At 42.7% G+C, this 13,784-nt stretch overlaps 1 protein-coding gene across 3 annotated transcripts in view; it reads right to left on the bottom strand.

The window, feature by feature from the left end:
* Nucleotides 1-11,924, bottom strand: part of DPY19L4 (dpy-19 like 4) — a 29,147-nt gene extending 17,223 nt beyond the window's left edge. The window contains exons 1-10 of one of the 3 annotated variants that reach the window (XM_042869585.1): nucleotides 11,816-11,924; nucleotides 9,167-9,274; nucleotides 8,107-8,231; nucleotides 7,392-7,482; nucleotides 5,635-5,756; nucleotides 4,622-4,767; nucleotides 2,604-2,727; nucleotides 1,923-2,057; nucleotides 1,156-1,287; nucleotides 968-1,066 (exon numbers count right to left, since the gene is read on the bottom strand). In XM_042869585.1, coding sequence (XP_042725519.1) covers nucleotides 968-1,066; nucleotides 1,156-1,287; nucleotides 1,923-2,057; nucleotides 2,604-2,727; nucleotides 4,622-4,767; nucleotides 5,635-5,756; nucleotides 7,392-7,482; nucleotides 8,107-8,231; nucleotides 9,167-9,274; nucleotides 11,816-11,924 — 1,191 coding nt within the window. Of the gene's footprint in view, nucleotides 1-967; nucleotides 1,067-1,155; nucleotides 1,288-1,922; nucleotides 2,058-2,603; nucleotides 2,728-4,621; nucleotides 4,768-5,634; nucleotides 5,757-7,391; nucleotides 7,483-8,106; nucleotides 8,232-9,166; nucleotides 9,275-9,439; nucleotides 9,513-11,316; nucleotides 11,362-11,815 lie in introns of those variants that run through there. The other 2 variants (XM_042869586.1, XM_042869587.1) reach the window with 2 other exon arrangements.
* Between the last annotated feature and the right edge of the window lie 1,860 nt (nucleotides 11,925-13,784).

The following is a 13,784-nucleotide window of genomic DNA, read 5'->3' as shown; positions in this document are numbered from 1 at the left end:
ACCTCCTCTTCTTCCAGTTGTCTGGAGATGACATCCAGTACAAGCTGTTCCATCACCTTTCCAGGGACAGAGGTGAGGCTGACTGGCCTATAATTGCCTGGGTCTTCCTTCTTGGAAGAAGTGCACTGTCTACGTAATGTAAGTCATATTTTTTCAAGATTAGATTTTATATTCCTGGAGGTACATTAGAGCTAGCTAATCTGAATGGTACAAGAAAACAGCAGGTGTGAGAATTCTCTCAAAATTTTTTAGGGTTCACTATGTTCTGAATTGATAAGTTGACACTGTTTATTAATACAACCAAGGTGAGCTTGAGACATAAGGAAAAAGCACTAATTATGTACAAGGCAGAGGTGGTTAAGAGGGAGTTACTAATCAAAATGCAAGACCAGGTTAAAATCCCATTGAAAATTATAATCTACCCTAAGACTACTAGCTCTTTTCCATGCACAAAAATACTGATTTAATTTTCAACCCAATTGGTAGAGGTGATCTAAGTTATAACAAAAAAACACATTTATAAAATAGCTAATGTGTGATTTAAAGAATATTTCAATACTGTGCTTTAATCTTAATCCAAAAGCTCCAAACCCCAAGCAAAAAACAGCTGTTTGGGTTGCTAGATAAAATATTTTATAGATAAATACATAGATACAAAATTACTCAGTCTTCAGTATTTCAATTTGCTACGAATTAAGCTATTACCTCTCAGATCAGTATCATAGAATCATAGAATCACAGAATGGTTTGGATTGGAAGGGACCTTTAAGATCATCTAGTTCCAGCCCCTCGCTAGAGCCAAGGATACCTCCTCCTAGACCAGGTTGCTCAAAGCCCAATCCAGCCTGGCCTTGAATGCTTCCAAGCATGTATGATAAGGAGTGTGTCAAAAAGCATTTCCAAGATATAAGTGTTGCTTCCCATTTAGATTATAAAATTAAAATAGCTTTGCACAGCAGAATCTTACCTTTAGTAACAAGTTTAGCGTCAGTGTTACTGTGAGCACCAAATAAATGTACATAATTTTCAGCATTCTTGACACAAATGTACCTTTCTTCACATTCATCTGCAAAAACAGTTTAAGAACGGCGTATCACTTGGAGTTCAGTTGAAGTAATAAAATCTACATTCAGAGTCAGAGGAGAGTCTTGTTACCTGAAGGTATTTAGAGAGCATTAAAGCTGCTACAAGACTAAGTAATGGTGACACTAGAAAGGCTGAATTTTCAAACTGCAATAAATACCCCAGGAAGAGAGAAAACATGTAGATTTTGTACACTTCATGCACCTGTCAACAAGAAAAGACAAAATTACAATGGATACACATTCTGCTTCCCAGAGCAGATAGACAGTTCACTGCATTGCCTTGCTAATCAGGAGATCAATGGATACATTTCAATCCTCCAGCTCAGGAGGCTAGCAGCTGGCTGTGAAAAGTATTTCATACCAAAACAATCCTGGTCAGCCTCAGGAACAAGCACACCACTGCTCCACAAGAAATATGAAAAATACCAAAAGTAGTAGTAATATTTTACAAGGGCTCTTTATTCTGTAGCACTGTGCTGTAGCAGTAACCACAGTGTAACAGCATGAAAACACACAATTTGGGTGAAGGAACTGACTACTGTCAACATGTCCTTTACCTGTCCTCACAAAAACTTGTTCATTTAACCTAAGGAATACATACTCTGCTACTGACACTCACTTTGTTATTTACTAATTGATAAGCAGATCTTATAAATTCCAAAACTTGATTCCTTAGAACAAGTTTAAAGCTATTTCATTCCCCCTGTGGTCAGGACATGTACTTCAGCTGGACCCAGGCTGTGAGACACTCAAATCACTACCCAGTGTATGCTCTTTGGAGCAGTATGAGGCTGTATTTCAGTCCTCAGTTATAGGTAGGCTGATGAGTTCTAATACCTTCTCTGACTGTGCCAGGGCAAAACTGTCAAGCAGAAAAAGAGACACGGCCTGGAGAAACAGGAGGTAATGACTGTACTCCCACATCATCATGAAGGTATACGTTGAAGCACTCACCAAAAGGTAACAAAATTTCTAGAGAGTGAAAGAATGAGAGAGAAAAAAGAAAACAACTTTAATTTGATATTTATGCATCTCTGTCACTAAGCAAGTGAGAGGTCATTAAACCAGAAATTACAGAAATTCACTATTTTAAAGAAATAATTAAGATACAGAATTCAGACTTATTTAACACCTCAGACAGGAAAAACAAGTCATTACTGAAACACTGAAAAACATTCAAAGCCAGTCGGAAGAAACGCCTTTGTCAGAGAGAGGAAGCTACCACCATCTTCTCCCAGCAACAGGAAAAACAACAGAATAGCTTACATATTGAGAAAAAATTGGCATCTGTTCATCTTAAAAAGGCAGCACGCAGCTAATTACCACACTGTTCTCTCTTAACCCTCATTGGGGAGTAACAGAGCAAGGCACTTTTGCTTAGCAAAACCCACACGTGCCTAGGTGAAATCCAAGCAGCTGTTTTGAAAAGAACAAACAAAACACCTGTTTTCTGCAGGTAACTACTCTAGAGCACAGTTCTATCACCAATTCTTTATTAAGAAATTAATTTTCTTTTACCTCTGCAGAACAATTTAGGTTTTTTTTTAAATAGCCTGTGAGAGCTGCTACTTGACATGCAAAATATGGCAAAGCCCAATTTTCCCTTGATGGTATGGAGTAATCAATTCTTGTTGTATCTGTCCTAGAATAAAGTACAGACAAACAAAATTATTAAAGATTTATGGAACAAAAATATCAAGGAAAGCCTAAATGTTACTTTTAGTTAGCACCATGGCCTTGCAAGCAAGCTATTCCTGTAATAGGTTCAAAGTAAACTCATACGGTTTTGCTGCTGATACAGGTCACAAATCTAATATCAGCACAGAAGGCCCAATCTTTACTCACTTACTAAGCACAACTCCTAATGAGGTGGAATTTACAGGACTGAAGCCAAGAAGCAGGGCCTCCAGCCATTTCTGCCCACACCTCCACAGGAGATGTCACATTATGATGATCTCGCTATGGATACAACAGCAGCTTTTCATGTTACCATGAATATAAACTGAGAGAAAAGAGCACTTCCATTTCTCACACAAGATGTTTTAGGAGTGGATTAGGCAATAGAGCACAACGTACTTAGAATCCAAAGCAGTGCAATGCCAGCAGATACTTTGTCTACAGGGAAAACTCTGTCCAGAAAACAAGAGATTAAAGATGGACAGGGAGCATGGGACAGAACAGCGGGGTCTTCTTGTGGGATGACCTGACGGTATCTGCACAATTAGAGCTGTAGGAAAAAGTTATATAGAGTGCTACAGTGACTCAGAAGCACAAGTGACACTTTCAAATGTGATCAAAGGCACTGGTTTCAGAGGTACATGGTCTTCTCTGCGTCTACTATGCTTCTAAAAAGGAGCCTGAAGCTCCTTCATCATTTAGATATTTGAAAGCGTCACCTTTCATTTTTACAGCTTAAGTATCTCACAGAGATGTACTTGGAGCTTTAAACTACTGGATCTTTCAATTGGTTAAGTGTTTAATATTCCTTGCTGTTGAAAAAATAGACTTATTCACCATTTTTCCTTCTTCTCACTGCTCACATCAGGTTGGTGAACATTATTTTTATCTATTAATCATAGATTTGGTCATGATGACTTCACATTCCAAAAAGATGTAAATACACTTCTCAACAGTTCAGCTCTAAAGGTATATCTCTAATACTCGGCCTGTGCATAGCTCTTATCTTTTAAAGGGCCTCACATTTCTTTAGAACTAGTAAGTGCTGGAGTCAAGGCCGGATGCGGCTCTGGCAGCCTGGTCTAGTGGTTGGTGACCCTGCCCATGGCAGGGAGATTGAAACCAGATGATCTTTGAGGTCCTTTTCAACTCAGGCCATTCTATGATTTTATGATAAGTGCTCTCAAGTTCACAGAAAGTCCCAGAGCTATCTGGTGACAAAGCAGGAACCAGACGCAACTGTTGGCATCTCCTAAATGAGGCTCCCTATCACTGTGGTGCTTCATAAAAGGAGAAGATACTTTCATGCAAACAAAACATTTAAGATGAAAAAATCTTGAGGTCAGAATCATTTAAGAAGATTCCACGTTGCACAAAGAAAAGCTACAAAAAAGCAGATTAAAAAAAAAAAAAAGCAATCAAAGTCTTTTTACAGAAAAAATGTGCTTGGTCATTTCCTTCAAAGCAACAAAATAATGGTCACAATGTTTAGAGCTGGTTGCAGACAATAACTCCATTTTCAGCAACTTCAGAAATTTGTTTTCATTCTTCATCAGAACAAAACCCAAACCTTCTGATGAATGTTTTTGCAAAATGGAACTGTGTGAAAATATTCATGTATTCATACATGTTCACAGACTTAGGCCAATTGTCAGCGTGGCTGGTTTGGACAGCAGAAGGCCCTTCCATTAATAAAAGCATCATCAGAATCAGTGCATCTCTGGGAAACATTCTGTATTCAGTACAAGAACTTGCTCTCACAATGAGAGCACCAAATTTAATAGAATGCACGTTATTCCACTCTAACATTTTCAAATGCCTTATTAAGAAACTACATAGTATAAAGATGTTTTTCTTACCTGTTAATAATGAACCATGCTACAGTCAGCATTCCTGCCAGCCAAGTCCCACTCATAACCCAACTGGTTACAAACAATGCAGTCACATAAATTCCCTGCAGTCCAAAAACTATACCAATGTAGAAATACACTGGTTCAATAACTTCCTGAAATTACAAATAAAAATGAAGAGACATAGCAGCAACTGAGCTGAAGCCGGAAATTATTGCTATTTACTGCTTGCATACTGCTAACGGCGTGCTAGATGCTTCACAAACAGGTAAGAGACAGCTTCTACTCTAGAAAAGAACCAAGCATGCTTTTATTGGGGCTCAGGAAGACAAAGCAGCGTCGACTGATAGCACACTCAGAACTCAGCTTGCTACTGGTATGACTTTTGCATGTGCTTATAGCACCAACATTGTATGTGTCAGATTTGGAAAAAAAACCATACTGCAGTGGGACATAAGTTTATAGGACTACTGAAAGAAATCATGCAGGAGAAGAACTCTGAAAAGTAAAGATGTAGCAAAAATGGTTCTAAATACAGGAGAGTACATATATATAGGAAAAACAAACAAAGAGATAAATGATAAATGAGCAAGTAGAAGGCAGGACACAAGTATGCAGCATAAGCAGAACAAAGCCCATGTGGAGCAGAGAGAGACAATAGGTGCAAAATACAAAAATGCAAAAATGTATTCCCCTTTTAACCACAGGGAATGGATAGGGACAGGTACCAAATGTCAGTACTCTGAAGGATCTAACTTTTTATTCTGAATGAGTAGCACAGTTATTCTCAACATTTCTAAGTGGTTTGTAGAAGCAAAGAAATATCAGACAGAAAAATATAGTGCATATGAACCCCCCAAAAAACCCTACTCCAAATTCTGATGAGAACTGAGGAGAACATGAAGCTGGTGGTAGGATTAGCTCAATTCGTTCAACAAAAATTGCATGTATTTACTGTATGCAGCAGAGAAAGGCACCCGTGCACACACTGAAAGCAGAGAAAGCAGGAGAAATGCACATACTTCACTACCAGATGCTTGATATAATACACTGGCAATCAACTCAGGGTACAAGGTCATCTGCTGGAATGCATTTATCGTCTTCAGTGATACTGTCTTATTGTTGTGTGTCAACTCATACACACCTACAGACAAAAGAAAATATGTTATTCTTGGAATCACTTACTACTGCTGTTCTTGAAAGGGTGCATGTATGACTGATTTAACATTTCTAATTTTAAAAGGAAGAAGAAATTATTGATTTATATGTCAATGCATCCTACTGATACTGCAGTTAAATTACTACTGTTTTTTGAACTAGTCTTTAAGCAGAAGGTGTCCCCATGCCCCCGCGCGCCCCCCCCCCCCAAAAAAAAAAAAAAAACAACCCATAGTCTTTTCAGAAACAACACAATCAAGCAGTCCTACAGGTCACCTTCACAGGAGGTTCTTCAGAAGTGACACAAAGATCTATGAGGGATGAGCAGGATGCATTAAACCTGCACACACAAAGAGGTCAGATATGATGGCCTTCTCAGCCCTGTATTTCTGAGAATTCTACGAATCTCTCAACACAATACACCTCTTATGGGATTGAGATAAAGTTGGCATACTTGTAGGATACATCACTCTCAGAGGTATTATAACTAAAACAATAACTTGTCATTACTTGGGACAATGGAGGGAAGGGGAATAATATTCCAACTAAAAAAAAAAAAAGAACAATAACCCCAACAACAATGAAACAGCAAAACAAGATTACTGTTTCCAGCTCCAAACATATCCTGGTGTGTGGTCTGCAGCTGCTTCTCTGCAAGCCAACCTCACTCTTACAGAGCAGAAAAAACCATGCTCAGCATTGCCATGACACACCTCTGTAAACTGTGTGCCTCCAAAATACCAAGTAGACATACAAGTTTTGCTGAGCCAGCTGCAGAATGCCCACAAATAAGGCAGTCCATCCGTCCACAACAGCAGTAAACCTTCCAGAGATAATGCGAAGCTAAGTACACCAAAGCCCTATTGTACACTACTGGCACATGCTGCAAGTCAGCTGGGAAACTGCTACCAAAAAGACCATACCAATAAAGTTCAAATTGCTTCAGATTCAGTTTCATAAAAGGATCGAACTAATTCAATAGCTTAATTCTACAAGGGAGAGCTGCTTGCTCCTCCCTCCCAGCATTCTCACTTTTCCCCTTGAGCTAACCCTGGTGCTCTTCTGAAGTCACTAAAATAGCAAAAAACTGTTCAAGCTTCTTTTCAGTGTTTTAATTTTCCACTGGTTCGAGGACATGACACAGATTACAGATGGGAGCGAGCTCCAGAGCCAGTGCAGGACAGAGAGCTGATGCACAAAAGGAAAAGACACCACTGCCACCAGCTTCTTCTTGTCCCCCGTGGTTTCTGTCCCCCTTTCTCTCAATCTTCATCATCATCTATTCATCAGAGCTGTCAGGTTTAGGAATGGTTGGCAGGGACAGCACTGAGCAGATCAGTTCTTGACAGAAACCCTTCTATCTTCTGACAGGGGACAAAACAGGAATTTCCATCCCACATTTCCAAATTAAATAAAAATCATTCTTCCAGGGATAAAAATCAACTATGCAGCATAGGCAAACCTAACAATAACTATGGGACAGTATTGGCATAATATTAATCTCACTCTCCAAAGTTCACTCAGTGTGCAGTTTTTAGTTAACCTAACAAATTACAAGAGTGCTTGTCTCCAAAAGGGGAACAAGACCTTTCAAGGTTAAGAAAATAAACATTTTTTGTACCTCTTTCAAAGGAAGGAGCCTTTAGCAGTTCCTTATAGAATGAGTAATAAATGGCGCTGTCACCCTGAAATGTAATTTCTCGTTCAAGTTCCTAGGAAAAAAAAATAGATAGATGTATATTCACCTGCAATCTCTTCTCATAGAAAACCATACATTTTTAGATAGACTGGTTCTGTAATACTGCACACAGTTATGGCTCCACTGTACATCTCCAAAATATTCCACAGAACATTAATCTTCCCAGCTCCTCCGTCCGGTATATAACACTCTATAACTTAGCAAGCATGCTCGGAAGGAGAGCAACTGAAATCCATGTTGTAAGTCAGTAGGAGACCCACAGGATCACTTTATAGTCACAGACCTGAATTTCACTTGACTTTCCATAATCCACTGAACAACAGTTCTTATGGCACACAACCAGACGTTCAGCTTATACTAAACACAGTTTATCCCAGCGCATATTTTTTTCCTCCAAATTTTAGAGAAGTTATTTCAACTAACCAAGATGAATTAAGGGAAATCAGATAAAACTATGACTACACAGAACTGCTGCGAGTAGGAGAAACACCAGTTTTTAAAGAGCTATCTCAAAGACAGAGGCCCGAGTAGAAAGGCACGGGATTCTGAAAGCGAGCAGTTCCAAGCTGGCACGGATCAGCTTTGATTTCAAGGACACAATTTGGCTTTTGTTTCAGTAGTTTAACTTTTTCTTTACCTGCCTGCTGGAAAACCAGAATTTCCGTTCATGATATGTGGAGAGGTACACAGCATACATCATTCCACTAGTGACTGCCGCAAGACAGCCAAAGAAAAGTTTCGCAAAACGCTGAATTAACATATCTGAAAAGGGACAGTGAAAAAGCTAAAATAGTCCAGAGGACTTAAAAAACACAGAGCATGCCCTAAGTACGACTTGTTCTGAAGAGCAAGTAAATATACCGGCATCAGAATTATCAGCACAGATACATTGAGAACTGGCTTGTTATTCCTTTGCCGCAGTTTTCTCTCTTGATTACTGCCACTGCTCCATGGGCCTTTTGGATAAAGTGCCACACACTGCATTGCAAATTTATCACCCTTCTAACAAGCTTCAATTGTAAAGGAATTTCAGTAACAGAAAATGTATTACAAGTAAAGAGAGAAAACTCCAGGCTTCACCCAAAACACTGTAAAATTCTTAAACACATCAACAGAAAACACATCTACCATCAACACCGAGATATTCTGTTCTCAATTCTTCTTTTCAAATGTAAAAAGAAGGAAATAAATTTTACCCGTTTCTTTCAACTGGTATCTACCTCCCCTGTAGCTCCCTCAAGTCAGTATGTGCTTTTAGCTTAAAAGCTTTTGGTAACTCGATGAGCGTTTGCCTGAAATTACACCTGGTCTTAGTTCTGTGCCTTGAGAAGCTGTAGGTGCTCTGTGTGTGTGCTTATTTCAGCATGGTTATTTCATGCTTTTCAGCTTCTCAACATAAAGATAACTCCAGATGCAGTTAAAATATTTATATGTGCTCAGATAGACAACAATCAGATTCATACCATCCTCCCTTCAAGGGAAACAACCCAGGAGCAGCATTTTACTCTGCAATACATAACATGTCATTAGTGAAGAATTCTAATGTGAATGCCTGTTTTTTTTTTAAAGTTCTGAATTCGATTTTTGAATAAGTCTGTTATAAATTACTGCGCTAGAAATATATTCCCATAAAATGTAAAAGAAGAATGAATTAAAAAACAAACAAACAGAACTTAGCTAAAAATTCTGTAGCTTACATTTTGGCGATCTTCCCAGCTTAGAGTTTTCTTTGTTTCTCTCCTCTGGAGCCATTTTGTCAGATTCTGTGCAGTTCTGTTTCCTTCTCTGTCGCAGGTCTGCTGCCCCTGAGGACATTTTTTAGGAAGTTATTGCAGCAGTATTCCTAAAATCACACCCTGAGAAATCCATGCGGCAGCAGGTAACAGCCAGTTACTGCTACCGTTCAGCCTCACAGCAAACGTATTTGACAAAAACCAGTGTTTTTGTCTCAGCTAAAGTACTTCACATACCTAACTAAAACAGTGTAACAATGCAGAGATCAATCTGTATGCTATTCCTTTGAAAACTCAGTCAGTTTCTCGGGAGGCCATACTATGGGACTGCCCAGAGCTCAAACTGGGAGTTAGCTGTTTTATTCCGTGGTGAACATGTTACACAAAGGAAGGAAAGAGGAAGAGCAGGTAAGTTGGCATGGACACTGGGACAAATCAGTGCCACTTCCATTCAGGTTTAACTGTAACGACACTCCAGAATTTCCATCTCACTGACCTACTGCCCAACAACGGCAACAGAACTCCAACCAGTGCTCTTCCCTTTTCATACAGCTGTTCCACTTTCAGCTATCTTCCAAACCCCAATAAAGCTGATAACAACTCTGCTGGTATATTCACATCAAAACTGGTCCACTTTTAAATCCCAGTGCTTAGAATCGTAAGATAGAAACAAGGCGGTAATATAAGCAAACTGTTGAAATGCTGCCTGCCCAAAACAGTGTACCTGCATTTGTGTTCTAACAGGATTTTCAAACAACAACAAATTATTCTAAACAGACCAAGATCTCAATTGTACCATGCTTCATGGAATGAACAGAAAATACCTAACTTCTTCCACATAACATGGATCAGAAAACCATTAGACAAAACCATGTTTAAGTCATTCAATGTCACATTTACCATGATGTCAAACCAAAACAAAAGACACACTGGTACTTCTTCATGTGCTGTGCATTAAGTCAATCAGCAAAGCAAACACAGCACACTGCAGCGTGAAGTCACTTGTATCACACAAGATAACACTGGAGAAAGTGTTTAGATCACCAGAATAGTCAGACTGCTTGCAAAGCCAACTGCCTGGCCTTGTCTTCCTGGTTACAAGCAAAGCTATGGAGTGAAAACACAGGAGGAAAGTGCATTTCCTACATTCCTCTTAGCACCTTAGTGAGCTAAACTGGGAGTGTAAGATGCCTGTAAAGGCCAGGGTTAGCAGCAGTAACAGAAAACTTTTAAAGAAAAAGTAAGTTAAAATCCTAATTCTGAAATGGTTACACCTCAGTCAGCAAACAATGCTCAGTAGATCAACCCCTGTACCCCCAAAAAAACCCAGTAATAACAAAAGGTCTAAGCATGCAATTTCTGTTTCATTTGCAGCTGCCTCCAGCAAGAACAGTGTTGTTTCTACTCCTATGAATCCTTTACACGGGGTGAAATTAAAGTCAAACAAGGTGATGACTAAAAATAATGTAGGAGTCCGAACTGATGACACAGCCTCTGTCTAGTACCTCTCTATTCAGCAAGCAATTTATCATCTAAGATTGCTCTTTAGTTCCCTGCAAGTTCTCATTATGTTTTTAACTCTTGCCTAGAGAACACACTCTGCTTAGTTGTGGGTATCTCTTGCAGCTTCCTTGCTCCTGTGTGCCACACCAGTAATCAATCTATTGCCTGCAAAGTGACTGCTGTCTGCAGTTCCTGTTCTGTCACTGAACGACAGAGAAGTGGGAAGCATTCAGAGAAGGACCAAAAGAACAATCAGGGGTGCATGCGATGACTCCTATACAAGGCTCAGCGTGCAAGTTAGGCTATGATCATTGGTCTGCAAAGATGATGGGACAGATATCTGCATACAGCCCTGCTCCTCACACGAGGACACCGGAACCGGCTTGTGGCAAACTGCGCCCTGAAGGGGTGTTCCTATCAAAGAGTGCTCCGTGCACGAAGAGCTCACACGGCCCCGCCAGCGGACGGCTGCAGGAGCACCAAGAGCCGAAGACTTCTGAACACACGGAAATCACCACCAGCTTGGGATGCCCCGAGCTGGGGACAGCCGGGAGACGCAGTGGGACAGCGCGGGGTGTGCGTTTCCCTCCTGCGTTTCTCACAGCGCTCACCGTGCTTTTCCCAGGAAAGCCAAATGCCATCTCAGCCCCCTGCCAAGGGGGACGGCCGAGCGAGACCTGGAGGAAAACGAACGCGGAGCGAGCGAAGAGCAAAACGTAACAACGGGGAAACGGAGGGGATGCGGAGCCGAGCAGCGCCCGCGGACGGCGGGGGCCGGGGTGCTCGCTGAGGGGTGACGCCAAGAGGGCTGAGCGCAGCGCGGCTGCTGCTGCGCGGCAACGAAAAGGAGGAGGGCTGGGCTCGACGCAGAGGCGAGACCGAGCGTCCCCAAGGCGGGAGCGGGCTTCACCTCCTCACGTCGGCAGCCGCCCCGCAGCGCCGCCCGGGGCCGGCGGGAGAGAAACGCGAGCCGCTACGCCGCGGCCGAACACTCCGGCCGGGCCGGCCCCGCGCCGCCCTCCTTCCCCCCGTCACCCGGAGGCGGCCGGGCCCGCCCCGCGGCGGCGGAGGGGTCGGGATGGGGGTGACGCCCGCGCCGCCGCCCCTCACCTTCCTCCATCCTGCGGCCGCCGCCCGCCGCCGGGGCCCCCCGCCGCTCCGCGCTCCGTCCGCCGCCGCCCGCCTCTCGTCGGCCCCGCGGGCGGGAGCGCTCTCGCATACCACGGCGAGCGGGAGCACCGCGGCCCCGCACTTCCTGGCGCCGGTGCCTCCGCCGTGCCGCTGCCGGGCGCCCGCCGCAGGGGAACGGTGGCGGCGGGGCGAGGGAGGCGGCGGGGCGCGGCGCGGCGTACCGAGGCGGTACCGAGGCGGGCGGCGCGCTCTGCCCCGCTTCCGGGGGAAGGCGCTGCCCCTCGGTCCTGCCGGCCGCGGAGCTCTATGGAAAGGAGAACGCGGTAGCGCCGCGCTCTGCCGCCTCCGCCTGGCGGCCCGGCTGCAGCCCTGGAGCCGCTCCTCGCGGAGGCGGCCGTGCAGCGGTGGCGCTCAGTACGGCCCTGCGGGTTTGTAGCAGTCGCTCTAATGTTTCCCATTGCGGCCTGCTTTTAGGGCAAGAGGTCTTGTTTGGGTAAAAGACGGGCGACGGGCGACGGACGAGCGTAAGGACGCGGGGAACCTGGCGTCCCAGTTATCAGCGCCCCAGCAAAGCAAGGACTTGGGGGAATGGGGTTATTCCCTGCGCGCTGCCTGGCAGTGCCCTCAGACCCTAAGGGTTGGCGTGAACAGCTGTGTGGAAGTTAACAGAAGAGCTGGGAAGTGTTGCGTTTGCTGACAGGACTTCAGTCTTGGCAGGAGGAGTGATTAAGGAGTTAGCGAGGTTGGAAAAGACCAGTATGATCACCTGGTCCAACCACCACCCCCGCCGTGCCCACTAACCACGTCCCTCAGTGCCACATCTCAGTCCTTGAACACCTCCAGGGACGGTGACTCCCCCAGCTCCCCAGGCAGCCTGTCCCACTGCATCACCGGCTCTTCTGGAAAGGAATTTTTCCTACTATCCAGCCTGGGTCTTGGGATGCAGCACTGCCTGCAGCCAGGTTGCAGTTCCATCAGCTGCTGGAAAGCAGATTGGGTTTCTTGTCGGGCAGCTGAAAGGACAAACTAAACCAATTCGTGTATCCTGTTGGAGCGTAAAATGAGATTTATAGGTTTCCTGGATTTTTTAATAAAATTTAAAATACTGCTGCGATTGTTGATTTATTGGATAGTTAAAAGAGTTGCTTATGTTTTTAATGATCCATAAATTACCCGTTGCATTTTTAATGTAGATGGTTTTTATCTGTTTTATTTTTTTCATAACTTGATTCTATTATAAGTTACTGGAATGAGCACAAATAATCATCGTAATCAAAACAACAGAAACAGTTTTAAATACTTGTAATCAGCCCATTAATACATGGACAGGAGCAAAACAAATGACTGTACAGTTATGCTGTAAGCTTCGGTCATCTTAAGCCTTCTTTGTGCCACAGCTTCATGCCGTACCTTGTTCCATTTCTTGTGCAATGCTGCAATGTGTCCAACCTGCTCAATTGTTTATAGTTTTTTCCAAGGTATTTTGTGCGAAAATGGAAGTTAAGAGAATCAAAGATCATTTTTCATGCAAGTTTCTTTCCCTAAGCACAAATGGGCTGAAATACTTTTTTTTTAATTAATGTTGAAAATGTTACTAATGCTGCTCTTCAATCTTTTGAAACCCTTTCTATAACTGGTGTTATATGCAAGTTCTTTCATTTGGCAGCTTACTAGGTATCCTAAACACAGTGCTGTAATACATTAAAATGAATAAATATAGGGATGTTGTGTACTTTTCCCAAGCTTTCTCAGTAAAAGAATGAATTGTGTATCTGTGTTTTGGCATTAGTTCTCTATTTACATACTACTTCCAAGCCCTGCAGACATAACTTTTCTTTTTGTTTACAAGTCCACATTATTGATGCTTTCTAGTTTAAAAATATTTTTTCCTGTTTTAGAGATATCATGAGGCAAACAATACACAGGTGGACTTTAGAGTAAAGCATTA

Source organism: Lagopus leucura, unplaced genomic scaffold (assembly GCF_019238085.1).
Source record: "Lagopus leucura isolate 7727_CA_CO unplaced genomic scaffold, USGS_WTPT01 Super-Scaffold_100002, whole genome shotgun sequence".
Classification (NCBI taxonomy): domain Eukaryota; kingdom Metazoa; phylum Chordata; class Aves; order Galliformes; family Phasianidae; genus Lagopus; species Lagopus leucura.
Note: the sequence above shows the minus strand (reverse complement) of the source record. Positions and strands in the feature narration are given on the sequence as shown.